Genomic DNA, 15,794 nt, shown 5'->3' with positions numbered 1-15,794 from the left:
CAATTTAGTTGATTAAACTCTATAATATCATATTATGTAGCTGGTGCTGAATGCAGTAAGGGAGCTGCTTTTACCTGATTACTTTGCCAAAACACTAATTCCTTAGATCTGCAGTTCAGATGTAGATATGGAGAGGGCTATTGAATGACAGTTTTAGCTCAGTAAACAGGCTTTTCAGCAGTTCCAAGAGTGGTTCAGACATCATTCTGATACCACCAAGAAATCAACATGGACTTTCAGATTTGCTTTCAAATCTACTGCCAGCTGAAATGTGTGCTAAAAGAACTTTTTGCTCGAGTGACATCATGGCTCCTTGGTGACTGGCGGTGCTAACAGGATGAAATTCACCCACCAGAGCAAAGCTGGTCCTCAGGGCTCAGCCACACAGGCAGACTGGGATGCAGCAATGTGAGAACTGGATCAGATTGAAAGTCTGTAGGGCTCAGAAGCTCTTTCCAACAGCAGCATCACTGGATGCCTGAGGAAGAGGACAGGCTCAATGAGCGTGTGTAATCCTTTCACAAGACTCTGCATTTTGCATGATGAATAGCTCAGGGCATCTCCTGAACTGGATATCCTTTCTGCCCATTAAATAATTTCCAGTGAATTTTCTCATTCAAGTTCTTGCCCTCCAGGAAACATTTGCACCTACACATCCTGTGGCACTGAGTCCCACGAGTCTTTTCCCTGCTGTGTGACGAGCAAATCCTGTTACTCCAGGGAGGCTTGTTGCCTTTTCCTTCTTGCACAACTTCAGCTTCTCAGTGCCATTGATGCTGCTGCTGACACAAGTTGGTAATTGCTGGCAGTGTGCAGCTGGTTGGTGGCAAAAGGAAGTAACAGAGTTTAGCCTTAGGCTAAGCAGTAAATAGGCTCAATTAGCTTAAATTTGCCCTGGGCTAAGAGCATGTACCCAGATAGCCACCACAAGTCAGCTAAAATATTAAGCTGGGTGTCTAGAAACCTGAAATATGTATATAAATACACATGGCAACCTCATATTCCCCTTCCTTATTTTCTCATAACACTGGTTTCCACTTATAAACACTAGTTCTTACCAGACCTGGCTGACAGCAAGGTTAATTTAAGCCTTGGATAAGCACCATGCTCAGGTTCTGGTCAGCAAAAATGTACTTGCTTTTCCCCACAGAAAGAATGAAAACTGTTGTTTAAATCATAACATATGTTGTCTACATTGTTCTTGCATTAGTCATGTGAAAGGCACCTCCTATCTAAAACTTCACACAATGACAGTTTGTTGGGTGGGTAGAGTATTTATGACTGCTGAGATTCCAGGATATAGCTATCCTTTGAATGTATGCCTGCTCCCTGTATATAATTTATATAAATTGGTTGTGGCACTACCTAGAAATTCCTGGCTCTATTTCTTTTAAAGTAGTAGGTTCAGGGGTCAAGTATGTTTTTTGTCAGACACATGAGGGACTTAGGGCATTAAATAAAAATGTGTTTGTATTTACCACTACTCTGAGGCTTCAGATGTTGACCATGCTTTCTTTACCTCTTTTCTGGCTTTTTTTGGATGAAATGGCTCCCTACCAATGGCCTGACATTGGCCTAGCCCATTGCTCCTGAGGTCCTGAATACATGGAACATGCTCAGTGTTCTTTTCCTTATCTTCTAAATTATCAATCCCAGAATCACATAATCACAGAATGGTTTGGGAGAGGAGACCTTGAAGATCAGTTCATTCCACCCCTGCCATGGGCAGGGACATCTTCCACTATCCTAGGTTGCTCCAAGCCCCGTCCAACCTGGCCTTGGACATTGCCAGGGATCCAGGGACAGCCACAGCTGCTCTGGGCACCCTGTGCCAGGGCCTGCCCACCCTCCCAGCCAGCAATTCCCAATTCCCAATATCCCATCCATCCCTGCCCTCTGCCACTGGAAGCCATTGCCCGTGTCCTGTCCCTGCATGCCTTGTCCCCAGTCCCTGTCCAGCTCTCCTGGAGCCCCTTCAGGCCCTGCCAGGGGCTCTGAGCTCTCCCTGGAGCCTTCTCTTGTGCAGCTGAGCACCCCCAGCTCTGCCAGGCTGGCTCCAGAGCAGAGGGGCTCCAGCCCTGGAGCATCTCCGTGCCCTCCTCTGGACTGGCTCCAGCAGCTCCACGTCTTTCTGATATTTGGGGCCAAAACCAACACCATGTTATTTGCCCCACCAAAGTTAGTTCGGGGAAATACTAACCATCAAAAGGTTAGTTGCCCCACCAACAAAATTTTTTGTTATCATGTCAAGATGCCAACTGCCTGCCTGTATTTCAGGATAAAATACATTTGAATGCTTGCCCATTTTGTTCACTGTGCCATGCACCACAGCTCAGCATCCTTCTCCCTTGGCGTAGCCTTGCTGCAGTGGCTTTGCTCCCAGTTCTCATCCCACTTTTGTTTATCCTTTCACTGAAATTTGACTGCAGTGGGGTGTTCAGACTTGAAGAGACAGTAATTGCCATGGCAAAACTATCAGAAGGTCTCTAAATTGCAAACATCATGTTTTCATCCTCTGGAAAATCACTCAGGTTTATGGTCCCACTTTAATGCTTTTAAATGCCATTTTCCCCACAAAAAAAAACTGCTGAGTGACATCTCTGTATGAGACATAAAGGAGAAATGAAGCCCCCATCTAATTTCTCTAACTTCAGTAAAAATGATTAGGGAGGAAGTTGTTGCTCATTTGAAACCAGGCAGTTTAAAGACTTCACAACTGCAATTTCAAGGAACTTGTTCCTGATTTTTTTAGAAGTTTAGATCTCACCAGTGAGATTCTGGTAACAGCAAAGTGACGTGAATGAAATTTAGTTTTAATTTTGCTCCATGTCTTTTTATCTTGCCCCTGTTTACTTCAAGATACTGATGTTCAACCTAATATATTTAGACTCCCTGAGCAAATTTAATCACTTCCAGACTCCCCATCTTCTGATCTCAGATAGGCAGTATGTATTTTCTCATATCTCAGTTCATTTACTTCTACATTTATGCAAGATCAGTACCTGTAGGTCTATAGAAATGCTGGCTTTCTAAATATAGGCCTCAATTTTTTTAATTTTTTTTTTTTTCTGCTATAAGGACTGAATCACCATTCTGGAAGAATGATGGGAAGTTTCTCAGTATCTCAGTGACAGAAACATTTACCTAGAAAAAGCCCTTTTTTCCTCCATTTTTTTCTCCTTTTGTGTTTTTGTTTTCTTGTTGTTGCCTTTTTCTCCATGAAACAATGAGGTATGGGAAATCTGGATGTAGCTCCCTCATCTGCCTGAGTAGATTTGAACCAAGGTGATAAGCAGTCTGTCTAAAGTAATTAATGTAAGATTCTTGATTATCTCAGTTGCCATCAGCCAAGGGAAGCCAGGAAGAGTCTAATTATGGATAAACCAGACTTTTCTGTGTTTCAGGAGCAGAGACAAAAGTAAATACCGAGGCTATGGAGCCAAACTTCTTCTTTGCCTTAACAAGGCCTTTTTCTCAATTCACCAGATGCTCTGGCATTGTCTAGCAGAGTTTTAAATAGACTAACTACCCCAGTGATTCTTTTTGTGTGGCTCTTCCAAAAGAGAAAGTATTTTATTCCCCTTTTGCTTTGGACTCAAGTCAAAACAATTTATACACCCTCAGTTTTGCTTTCTCTGAAGGAACTACCTTTTCCAGGAGCAGTATCTTGACCCAGATGTTGAATTGCCCGGGCCTTGAACTCATGGCACACAACTATTCCAGAGGTCTGTTTCTGCAATTCATGGACATGATTCCAAGCCTTCGGGGCACTTGTGGACAATAAATTAAAAAAAAAAAAAAAAAACAAACAACAACCTAACCAACTAAAGAACTGTCGTTTTTAGTCCTTTGTAAGGATTTACTCAGCTATCAGGCCTGAACAGGGCTTTTCTAAGCCCTCCCTCTCAGCTCTTGACTGTTGCTTCATAAACTCTGCTGATCCTCAGGGCATATCTCTTGAAGAGTTTCTGCTTTAAATAAAAAGTGAGAGAAATAGATCTGTAAAACTGCCCAAGGAGAGGAGAGGAGAGCCCATCACACTCCCAGTTTTGTTGGTGGCTCATTGCAGAGGAAGATGATGCCAACCCCTGCACATCTTTATGAATGCATCAAAGTCTACAGCTCAGACTGGACTCAAATGAGGATGCAGCCTGCAGACTTGCAGCATGCCAGCATCTGTGCTATGCCTGATTAGTCCTTCAAATTGTCCAAATCTGGCCTCAGCACCTTAGGAGAACCCAGCACTGACCCACAGAGCCCCCGCCCCTCACATGCCTTGCACCTTCCCCTTTCTTCAATGCCAGTTTTTTTTCACCCAATGGTGTTATCTTAAAGATAAGGTTTTCACCCCGTGAGGATTATGAGGCCCTGGCACAGAGAAACTGGGGCTGCCTTACCCATGGAAGTGTCCAAGGCCAGGTTGGACAGGGCTTGGAGCAGCCTCAGATAGTGCAAGGTGTCCCTGCCCATAGCAGGGATGAGTTTTAATATCCCATCCATCCCAAACCATTCCATGATTCAACGAAAGATGTGCTACAGGTGTTACAGCTTAACCAAGAGATATTGCCAAGGTATCACAGTCCAGAAGAGGCATGAAGAAGAAAAAAGATGTAAGAAATTAAAATAGCAGACTGACAGAGAACATCAAGACTTTGGTGTTGACCTTGTGCATTCATTCCTTTCCAATCTCATGAATTGCAGAACCCTTCAGAAGGAGCCCAAAAGGACAGATTATCCTTTAGAATTATTATTTCTGTAAAAGCTTCTCTTTTCTACAGGCCTCCTTCGCTCCTCTTGGGGACAAATTATCCTGCATCCTTGTTAAAAGCTTTTGCTTCAAGTATTCCTCAATAAAATACAAAATTTCCTTCAATCACAAGAATATAATCTGAGAAATTGTTCCATCTCCAGTTTGAGCTGTTAAGTGCTTTTGCACAGCAGTAGTTTATCTGTAAAGTGTGAGGGCTGGAGGAGTGGGGTGTGTCTGAGGGTAATTTATGGGTGCTTTTGACCTGAGTCAAATCCTGGACTGAACAAGTTGCAGAGATAACAGAGGAGGGGGGGGGGGGGGGGGGGGGGCAGGGCACCTATTTTCTAAAACTGTCCCAAGTGTTAATCTTCTGCATTCTCAAAGATTGTGAGAGGTTTTTTTCCATTGTCTGTCTGCCCTGATGAGAAATGTTGTGTTGTGAGCTAACATGATCCTAAAGGAGAGATACACAAAATGGATCTATTTCTATTCTGCCACTGGCTTGCTGAATGACCTTGTGTAAATCGCATCCCTGTACCTCATTTTCAATTATGTAAATTAAGGATAAAAATTATTCACCTTCTTAGAGTGTTTTGAGATGTACTGATGCACAGCTAGATGCTATGATTTTAACACCTCACAATTAACACCCCATTTCTGGCGATTTGATGCCACTATCAAAACTCCCACCGCTTTCTGGGTGATGCCTCATGAGGTGGGGTTTAGGGATGGATGCTCACCTAAACAGGCAGGGGACAAAAACTGTCAGAGGGATGCAAGGCTGATGAGTTGTCTGTGCTGTGGTCGTTACTTCGTGTTTCAGAAATGTGAAAATTTTAAAAATAAATAAATAAATAATGCAGTTAAAGGGCAGAGCAGTGCTGGTTGGTGGTCGTGAATGGCTTGGCAGCAGCAATTCTTCACTGGCCCTTGAGCAGTCAATGTCCCTAGCAGGAGGGACTTTTTACTCCTGTGGAAACATAAGCACCAGTAATGACTACTGTTATCCTTGATCAGACATCAGCTGCTTCCAAAACCAAACCAGAAGAGATATGCTACAGAAAGATAAGGGATAGAGAGGACAATCAATGAATGTGGCAGCAAAAAGTGGAGACTTCCATGTATTTATATGTTTCCAAGCATGGATGTGGTTCTGCCAGCAGATTTGAACCCCCAGCTCTTTCTTTTCAAGGAATAGTTAATATTCACTCAAGCAAGGTCAGAAACCAGGTGCCTGGTGAGTAGTGAACTCACCACACTTGTTTCACCCCATTTTTTTTCTCCTGTCCTCCCATGTTTCTGCAGGTGTCAGAGTGGCTTAATATTTTGAGGGTGAGTACAGGCAAGTGGTGGCTGTTCCTGAGAGAGGCAAAGGAAGCTTCTAGTGCTGCAGGCTGGGGTTTTAGTTAAATGAAGCAGTAATGTCATTATCTGTGTTTCATCTACCACTTCTACAGTCAGGCTCAATTGTGCTAATCACTGCAGAAATGGGTGACAAGGAACTTGCAATCCAACCTGTCTAATGTCAGGAAAGCAGACTTCCAGCATCACCTGGGAAAAAGGAAAGAGGGTCCTGTGAGGTTCTTTCAGGTCTACACAGGGGGTCCTTACCCAGTATCCCCCAGTAGCCAGCTTGGATCCTTTTAGGAAAGAGGATAAATGAGATAAATAACTGCTCTTTTGGATAAGGACATTTGGGGAACAAAATACATTTCCCTACATCACACTAAATTATACAGAGACAAGAAAGCAAAGTGATTCTTTCTTCCCCAAAGCTCTTCTTTTCCTCTAATTACATTTGAAATGTTTTGCATGCTATTGAAAATGTCACTTCCAGCTGCAGACCATTAAGGAGCCTATGTGGCACTGCCATGGGTTTTATTAAGGCAGGTTTGTTGCTGGGGATTTCAATGGGAGCAAAAATGAGGCCTGGGGTGAAACACCTTTTGTTACAAATGTTGAACACTTGTTTTGGTGGTAGGGGACCTTTCACAAAGGCACAGTGCTCACCAAATTATTTTAAAGACCAGGGCCTGAATAATTGGGCAGGAGCTACTCATATATGTGCTATTTCTTCCCCAAAGCATTAAGGGAGGCAAATTTAGTGGTCTTGGTTTGTACTGGGGTCACGGCAGAAAATTTCTGAGAAATTCTTCTCAGTTTTCCTGAGCCCTTGTTATCCTGGTTCTGTTGCTTGAGGTGCCAACAGGATGCAAACAGGTCTGCTCTGTTTTTTTCTGCAAGCACCAAAAGCTGAGTGATGGAGCAGCTCTGGCTCTCAGTGGATCAGAATCAGGGACAGTGTCCAGAGGAAAGGCTGATGAGCCATTGCTGCAGAAATCCTTCAATTTCTCCTTGCAGCCAGGTTGTTTGAGCAGTGGTCTGAATTTTGGAAAGTCCTTTCACCCTCCTATTTTCACATCATCTTTCTGGCTCCTCTTTCACTTATGCTGCTCCATAAACCAGCTTGGCCTGAGTATTTGGTGGCTCTGGGGAAGGAGTTTCCTTTCTTATCATTGCCTAGGTGCTGTAGAGTCTCTGAGCCCATTGCAAAAGTCACAGAGGAACACAAGGGGTAAACAGGACAATAGCCCGAAACCAGGATTTCATGACCTGGAAAGTAGCTCTGCAAACACAATTTGTTCTCCTTCTGCTGACATGATGCCCAGCACACAGAGTCAGCCCAGCAGAGGAAAAGTCTCACATTTAGGCTCTGTGCATCACTTCCCTTTCCAGTTTCTTTTCCATACTACTGGGGAAAAAAAAAAAAAAGAAAAAAGAAAAAAAAAAAAAGGACTTTTATATGTATCCCCAGTCTGAAACAAAAGAAAAACAATACCTTTTCTTGTAGAGCAGGATGCATTTTTCAGATATGAACTGACCCCTCCATTTCCACATCAGCTTTTAAATGGGGTTTAATGCTGTGGCAGTGAAACCCTTGATGTGATACCACTCCTGGCACCATGGGATGACAGGGTAGGGAGATATGCTGCTATGGACTTATCCAGGACAGCTTTCACCTGGACGGAGCTATTTCTCCTAGAAATGAAAAGCATTTAGGGATCATTGTACAGGTCTCACAATCTAATTTAAGTCACTAAAAATCAGGAATGAAAATGAGAGAAAGGCAAATTCTAGTGAGAGGGAAGAGAAATGTTTTTTTTCTTTACAGAAGACAGGAGGATGTTTAAGGGCAGTTGTACCATTTTTCTAAGACTGTCCATCCAGCTCCTTGATGTAAGGGACACCCTGCTGGCATTTGCTTTTCAGTGTTGATCCCTGACAGAACTCAGCACTTGCTCTTTAAATAGTCCACAGCTGATTAAAGCATCTTTGTGGTAAGGAGCTGGCTTTGTCCACAACTCCAACATCTGCAGGAAAGTCAGGTCTGTCCCATCTCTGTCTCTGATGGAAAAGCAGGATTTTTTGCAGCTTCTTGGTGAGTGTGGGTGCTGGCACCAGGCTGGAGAAGAGGGAGGAGGGCATGTGCATTTCACCCAGTCTCTTTTCTGGTACTGCTGCTTAGCACTGATCCTGAGCCCATCATCCTGTTCACTGCTGGCAGTTGAGCTGAGATCAACAATTTATTCCATCCTGGTCTGCAGGCATTGACATCTCTCACTGTAGAAGGAAGGTATGTTTTCTTTCTTTCATGCTGTACTGTTGTCACTGAAGTTTTGATGGAAGCAGAGCAACCTCCTGAATATCCTGCAGAGATGTTCATTGAACTTAAATGGAAAAGATCCTACCAAAAGATTAACAGCTGTCACTGCCAACATGTGTTGAATAAATTTCCCAAACAGCTCCAAAGACCAAGTTGCTCCAGTTAAATCACAGTGGGAGCCCTGGAAAACTTCACAGAATTGTAGAATCACAGAATGGTTAAAGACAATTGTGTCCCAACCCTTGTCATGGGCAGGGACAGCATCCACTATCCCAGGTTGCTCCAAGCCCCATCCAGCCTGTCCTTGGACACTGCCAGGGATCCAGGGGCAGCCACAGCTGCTGGAAACCTGTAAAATTAAAGCAGATAGAACCAAACTCTTCTCACCAGTGTCCAGGGACAGAGCAACAATGAATGGGCTCAAACTGAAATACAGGAAATTCTGTTTAAAATAAAAAAAGAAAGCTTTTTTTTTTTTTTATTCTCTGCATGGGTGATCAAACTCTGGCACAGGCCACCCAGAGAGGTTGTGGAATCTCCATCCTTGGAGATATTAAAAACCTGGCCACAAACAGCCCTGAGGAACCTGCTTTAGCTGAGTTTGCTCTAAGGAAGATGTCCTACAGATGAACTTTCCAGGCACAATGACTTTGCAGTTCTGTGCCCTTGAAATTTAAGGGGTGTGTGGTGGTGTTGGTTGAGGTATGTGCTGCATAGTGCCCAGTTTAATTTCCTATCTTGCAGAAGGAAAAGGCAGAAGAAGCCAAAGCACAAAACAGCAAGGGCTGTGAGGCTGGTAAAGAACTGCCAGCACATGGTGTGGAGGCTCACAGTCCACAGGAGAAGGACGACTTGTTGACATAACTCAAAAATGTGCCATCATTTTCTATTCAAGGATAATGAGGATTAATTTTTGCAAATGAAGGAAATAGGCACATGGCAGTGAATTCCTGGAAGAGCAAGAGCTGCATAATCTCTCCAGGATGTACATAATAAGTGAGCAGAGATGTCACATCATGTACATAAGCTTTTTTTGTCTCACTAATAGCAGGACTTGAAAGTAAAACTGTCAGAACCTCCCGTCCCCACCGAGGTCAACAAGTTTCTCCTGTGATTTTAACAAAGAAATCAGGAAAACATTCTCAAATGCTGTTTTCTTCATTTTCAAGTTGTTTTTCCAATGGGGAAAAAAAACAAACCAAACAAATGAAGTAGCAAACTAAAAAGGTGCTGTGGCTCCTCAGAAGGCCCCAAGGGAAATATAAAGTGATTTGGTCATCCGTGCTGGAACATCCATCACTTTACTCTGTCCTGTTTTCACATCCAGTCCCAGCACTCATTAATTTGCCCTCATTGTTTGGCAAGGATGGGCAGTTTTCTTGCATGTGCTGGCTGGCAGAGCCAAAGGAGGAAGTTGTGCTCTACGTTCTGACTTCAAATCTAAAGAGGAGACCTTAGAACCCCTGTCCTAGTGCTTATAAGAAAGGTGGGGACAAACATTTTAGCAGTACCTGCTGCAACAGGGCAACAGGGGTGGTTTAAAACTAGAAGCATGTCAATTCATATTAGATATATAAAGGAAGGAATTTTTTACAGTAAGGATGGTGAGGCTCTGGCACAGTTTGTCCAGAAAAGCTGTGGCTGCCCCTGAATCCCTGGAAGTGTCCAAGGCAAGGTTGGACAGGCTTGGACCAGCCTGGGACAGTGGAAGGTGTCCCTGCCCATGGCAGGAGAGTTGACTTTTAAAGGTCCCTTCCAACCTGAACCCTTCTGTGATTCTATGATTTATAGCAACCACACAGAACAACCAAGGAAAGGTACCCCACCTCCTATGTGCAGACATACAAACCTTTTTTATTTCTGTTGTTTTACAAGGAATTGCCCCAGGTTGGCACTTGGAATACATTGATGTGATGGACTCTGCCATGGACAAGACATTTCGCTTCCAGTGTGATCGCTGGCTGGCTAAAGGTGAAGATGATGGGCAGCTCATCAGAGAACTGGCATGTGCCAATAATGACATCCTGGAATTGAAGGAACGGACTGGTGAGTCTGGAGTGCTCGTGCCATTTCCTGAGGGACCTCAGAGGTCTTAGGACCATATCTCCTGCAAGCTGGAGGTTCCTATGCAGGCTTTAGGGGTTATTTCATGTGCACTTTAGTTCAATTGTGCAATCCCATGATAATAAAGGAACAAAACAGGATTTGTGAGGAAGAAGAAGATCTCATTCTGGGTTGAAACTTAAGAGGGGCCCATCTGCAGTGGTTCAATCCATCAGTAAGCCATGAGAATACATGGATATGATCTCATTAGAAGTAATGTGCTTGATTCTTTGAAGTGGAAAATAAGTCCAGTCCTTAAAGCTTGGTAAGTAACATTGCTCCAACTTCATCCTTAACTGGTTCTGGGCTATGAGCTTAAGTGTCCCAGCTAAACATGACAGCTGAGCTTAGCAGCCCACAGCCCTGGATCTGCTCTGGGTAATCCCACTGGGCTCAAGGTAATTACACTAGTGTCTGATGTGGTGGGTGATTCAGCCAACAAGAGTTACTTAATCACACTGATGATATGCAGAGTCCATCTCAAGAACTTCTGCACCAGCTCTCTTCTTCAGGAGAATCCTGGAGAGACAAAAATCACATCACTTCACTGTGATTGTGAACTGCCCCTGAAAAAAAAAATCAGCCTTGTGGGGGACATTTTGGACTTTCACAGGCCAGCACAGCATCTGAGCACACCCTGTTGGGTACATGGATACCCTCACTCTGCTAGGAACAGTGGCACAAAGAGAAAGAAAAAGGAAAGTTTAGGAAAGTTTAGGAAAGTTTAGGAAAGTTTAGGAAAGTTTAGGAAAGGAAAGGAAAGGCAAGTTTCAGGAAAGGAAAGGCAAGTTTCAGGAAAGGAAAGGAAAGGCAAGTTTCAGGAAAGGAAAGGAAAGGCAAGTTTCAGGAAAGGAAAGGAAAGGCAAGTTTCAGGAAAGGCAAGTTTCAGGAAAGGAAAGGCAAGGAAAGGCAAGGAAAGGCAAGGAAAGGCAAGGAAAGGCAAGGAAAGGCAAGGAAAGGCAAGGAAAGGCAAGGAAAGGAAAGGAAAGGAAAGGAAAGGAAAGGAAAGGAAAGGAAAGGAAAGGAAAGGAAAGGAAAGGAAAGGAAAGGAAAGGAAAGGAAAGGAAAGGAAAGGAAAGGAAAGGAAAGGAAAGGAAAGGAAAGGAAAGGAAAGGAAAGGAAAGGAAAGGAAAGGAAAGGAAAGGAAAGGAAAGGAAAGGAAAGGAAAGGAAAGGCAGGAAGGAAGAAAGGAATAGAGAAAGGAAGAAAGGAAGAAAGGAAGAAAGGAAGAAAGAAAGAAAAGAAGGAAGTATTTGTGTTGTGCTTCAGATGAAGTGCTTAGCACAGCGTGGAGCTGAACAGAGCTTGCTCAAGATGGACCTCAGTCATCCTTGTGGGCCCCTCCAACACAGAATATTCTATGATTCTAAGAATAACTCCATCTATTCTTTCTACCCAATTGAACAAGACTCATATTTCTCATGCATTCTATCCCAAACCACTTAGAAGTCAAAAGTCCCACAGATTTCAGTGTGTTTCCACCCTTATTTTGCAAATGCTTGCTGTTTTGTGGGCTGTGATAAATATTAGGAAAGGGGTTTTTGAGCAAAATGACAGCCAAATGAAGAGATCTTGCAGGCCATCTGCTCTCCCTTTTCTGTTTAACGTGTGTGTTAATTATGCTTTAAAGCCTACGAGATTGTCACAGTAACCAGCGACAGAGAGGATGCAGATACAAAGGAAAACATCTGGATCATCCTAGAAGGGAAGATGGGCCGCTCAAAGGAATTCCTCATGGAAAACTCCTCCAAGAAGAGGAGATTTGAAAGGTAGTAAGCAGGATGGCAGGCCAGAGGTAGTCTCCATCCCCTGTGTGTCCTCCACAAATGCCACCTCCTCTTGCCACAGGGAGCTGTGTTTGTGCCATGCTGCTTCTCATCCCCCTTCCAAAAAAGCCTGATAGCTTCCCGCTTGGATTACAGGAAAGATATCAAATGAGTTTCTAGTGGGCAGTCACAGAGTAGGTTTTAGAACAAGAAAAAGGCATTTGGTAGAAGGAAATGTAGATTTTGCATGAGTGTGTCCTTTTGTATCACTGCATACAAAGAGGCTCCTGACAAGCTCCCAGGGAGTCTATGTGGTTTGTGAGCTGGGAGAAGCAGAAGGAAGCTGGAGGTGGTTTTAGTTCCTTTCACAGCATCTCACTGGTAGTGGGAATCAGGGAGAAAGTAATAATAGTTGGTGGCTAGATGTTGTCAGAGCTGCTCGGGTTTGACTTTGCAGATGGATCTGGGGGTAAGGCTGAGAGATCACTGTTGTGTGAGGAAAGGCAGGAATCAGCCTCCTGCCTGAGGCACATCCATGGAACACAGGGCATATTCCTTCTCCCATGTGGGACCAAATTGCTCCATGTGTGAGCAGGGCTTTCCCCTTGTTTAAGGACAGGGCACACCCTTAGCAGATGGGGACCTTGCCAAAGTCACGGGTGCTGCTGATGTTCTGTTGCTTTACAGGGAGAAAATGTTTTTCTCTGGTAAAGGAAGGTGAAATTATGGCTAATGTGGAATGTAATATGACTGTCTGAGATATCACATGAAATATGAAAGATCAGGAGGAGCTTCTTGAGCTGATGGTGCCAATGGAGGAGTTAGACACCACTCTTCATTAGGCACAGTCTGTCCTTGGAGGCACCAAGGGCCAATCAATGAAATAAAACCAACAGATACTCAGGGAACACAACAGGGATCCAGTCAACACTTTGACAGAAACCTAGCAAGACTGCCCATGGCAGGGATTCGGAATTAGATGATCTTCAGAGTCCTTTCCAACCCAAGCCATTCTGAGATTCTGTGATTTAATTGTTTCTCTGAACTATTTCCAATCTGAGCTTCAGGAAGGGTGGCTCAACTAGCAAATTTAAAACAGCTATGGTGGGTAGATGTGTAACAGATACAGTATCTGTCAAGAATGAATGAATAAGTGCTGGAGGGGAAATTAGTCATTCTTTAGCTTTATCTATAATGAGGCAAATTGATTTTGCATGTGGAACAGCTCAAGTTTATCCTAGAAAGTCCTAGTGGCAACAATTTAAAGTGTCACCCCTAATCAGAGAAAATACAAAATTTAAATATGGAAATTATACTTTGTGTTGAATGATTGTACGTTAAATCAAATGACTGTAAATGAAGGCTTATCTTCTATCTTCCATAGCCATGTGCAAATTACTTAATGTCCATATGAGGCAAGTCACTGGCAGCCTCCAGGATGCTGAAACTGCTCTGTTTCCTGTAGGGGAGCAACAGACACATTCCAGTTCTCTTCAAAGAATGTTGGTGATATTGCAGCCATCTGTGTTGGTCACTGCCCAAAAGATGGGAAGAAGTCATCTGCAAAAGCTGATGTCTTCTGGCATGTCCAGGAGATTATTGTGACAGAGATGGAGCTTTGCAACAAGTAAGTGCCCTTTCACCTGCAAGGAGCTGCCCTGGGAGGGCATGGGGGAGCTCAGCAGCTCTGCACACATCCTCCTGAAGCACTTCAGGTTTAAGAAATAACAGGAAGTCTTATTTTCTGTTACACAGTTTGGTGTGTCAGGTCCAGAATGTCGGACTTACCTGCGCAATTTCTGAGTCGTTAGAGAGGGAATTTGCATGTGCAGGTAACTTTGTAAGAAGTGGGCTGGAGTGAATCTCAGAGCCAGGATGAATTGATGTCTCACCATATGGAAAATAAACAGAGTGGCTGAAATTCAAGGAGTTTGTAGGATATTCTGCATGGATTGGTCTTTAACTAAGCCTAGTGAAAGAATTCCTATAAATGAGAATAAGACAAAGCCTGAGCCTCTGATTCAGAGCAGTTTGGATAAGAGATCCTTCTGGTCTGGTCCAAAAGGCCGCACATGACTGGAAAGGTTGCAATCATGCAGCTCAACCATACCTGAAGAGCCCTGAACATGGTCAGGTCAAACACACTTTGATCTGAGTCCCATCTTTGGAAGGGGAGCAGATTCCACAGGAACAGAGATCACCCATTTCCAGAACAAACTGTACTTCAGTAAGAAAATCCACAATGTTAATTGTGAATTTCTTTTTTTCTCCATGATATTTCCATTGCTGCTAAAGAATTTAACTACAAGGAGTTTGTTCCAGCTGAGACAATTGAGTGTTTAAGAAGAAGTCCTTGAAGTGGTTCTTTTTTTTTTTAAGAAGCTAAGAGTCTCTCCTAGCAAATTAATCAGCCAGCTGAAGAGCCTTAATAATATTTGCTGAATGAAAACTCAGTCAATTGCATACTAAAACATGTTCTTTTCTCCTGGTGGGGAAAAGCCTGGAACCCTCAAAGTCCAGCTGTGCAATCAGATCTGGGCACTGAACTTACTGGGAGCGTGCTGAAATTGCTGGGACAGTATGCTGTGAAGGGGCCAAAGGTTGTCTCATAAAATCCCACTTTTTAAAGATTGTTTTAAATTAAAGAGGGCAGCCAGAAGGTATGGGTAAAGCCTCCAGTCTCTCCTTGCACTGGAGAAGGGCTCCAGCTCTGCAGATGCTGCACTTTACAGTGGTGTTTTTTGTGCACACAAGCACCTGCAGAGCTTGCACCATGAGAGCAAGTTCTCACTTAAGGTATTACCCATCCCAAATATCAAAAAAACCTACCCAGACAAGCCAAGGACCAAAATACAATAGTTTTGAATTATACTGTGATTTTTGGTTTTTAGTAGTACTTCTTAGTATGTAAAAAGATTGTATTTAAAAGATTTTCCTTGCAGATTCCAGGGTTACAAAGGTCATCTTTTTTTCTCTTTGCACCTTGTGAAGGTTAGCATGCATCATTTTACTTCCAGACCATGAGATATTACACAGCTGAGGAAATCAATCTGCAGCACTGGGCATCGTCTCCATCACACTCTCATGCAGTTTTTCTGTCCCTGAGCCTAAAATTTGTTCCCCCTGGAATTTCTCATCAACAGAGCTTCTTTCCAGGGAATGAGCTCTTCTCCTTGGCTGCAGAAAATGCCAAGAATATAGGAAGTGCTTAAGGAACACCATACAGCTGGAGTCACAGTAACTCTTCCTCCAGGTGTTTATTTTACACACACGCACTGCAATCCAGCCACACTCCATTCAGCAGGACCTGCTGCAGTTCAGTGGGGGTAGGGGAAGGGGGAAAAGCTCACTTGGAACTGATCTGCATCATTGGAAATGAAATACATCATTAAAAGCGGAGTGCTCCAGCCCCTGGCTGAGTGCCAGCCACGAGGTAATTTATGGATGTGCTCGGTGTTCCCCGCACATCACCAGAGACAGCACTGCAGAGACAAGGGCTGTCGGCATCTGG

The 15,794-nt window shown here is 43.6% G+C and overlaps 1 protein-coding gene across 1 annotated transcript in view; it reads left to right on the top strand.

The window, feature by feature from the left end:
• LOXHD1 (lipoxygenase homology PLAT domains 1) overlaps positions 1-15,794 on the top strand; it is a 133,068-nt gene that overhangs the window by 115,781 nt on the left and 1,493 nt on the right. Inside the window, exons 37-39 of the mRNA XM_062513988.1 lie at positions 10,290-10,460; positions 12,148-12,286; positions 13,749-13,910. Coding sequence (XP_062369972.1) covers positions 10,290-10,460; positions 12,148-12,286; positions 13,749-13,910 — 472 coding nt within the window. The remainder of the gene's footprint in view (positions 1-10,289; positions 10,461-12,147; positions 12,287-13,748; positions 13,911-15,794) is intronic.

The sequence above is a fragment of the Cinclus cinclus genome, chromosome Z, assembly GCF_963662255.1.
Source record: "Cinclus cinclus chromosome Z, bCinCin1.1, whole genome shotgun sequence".
Lineage (NCBI taxonomy): Eukaryota > Metazoa > Chordata > Aves > Passeriformes > Cinclidae > Cinclus > Cinclus cinclus.
Note: the sequence above shows the minus strand (reverse complement) of the source record. Positions and strands in the feature narration are given on the sequence as shown.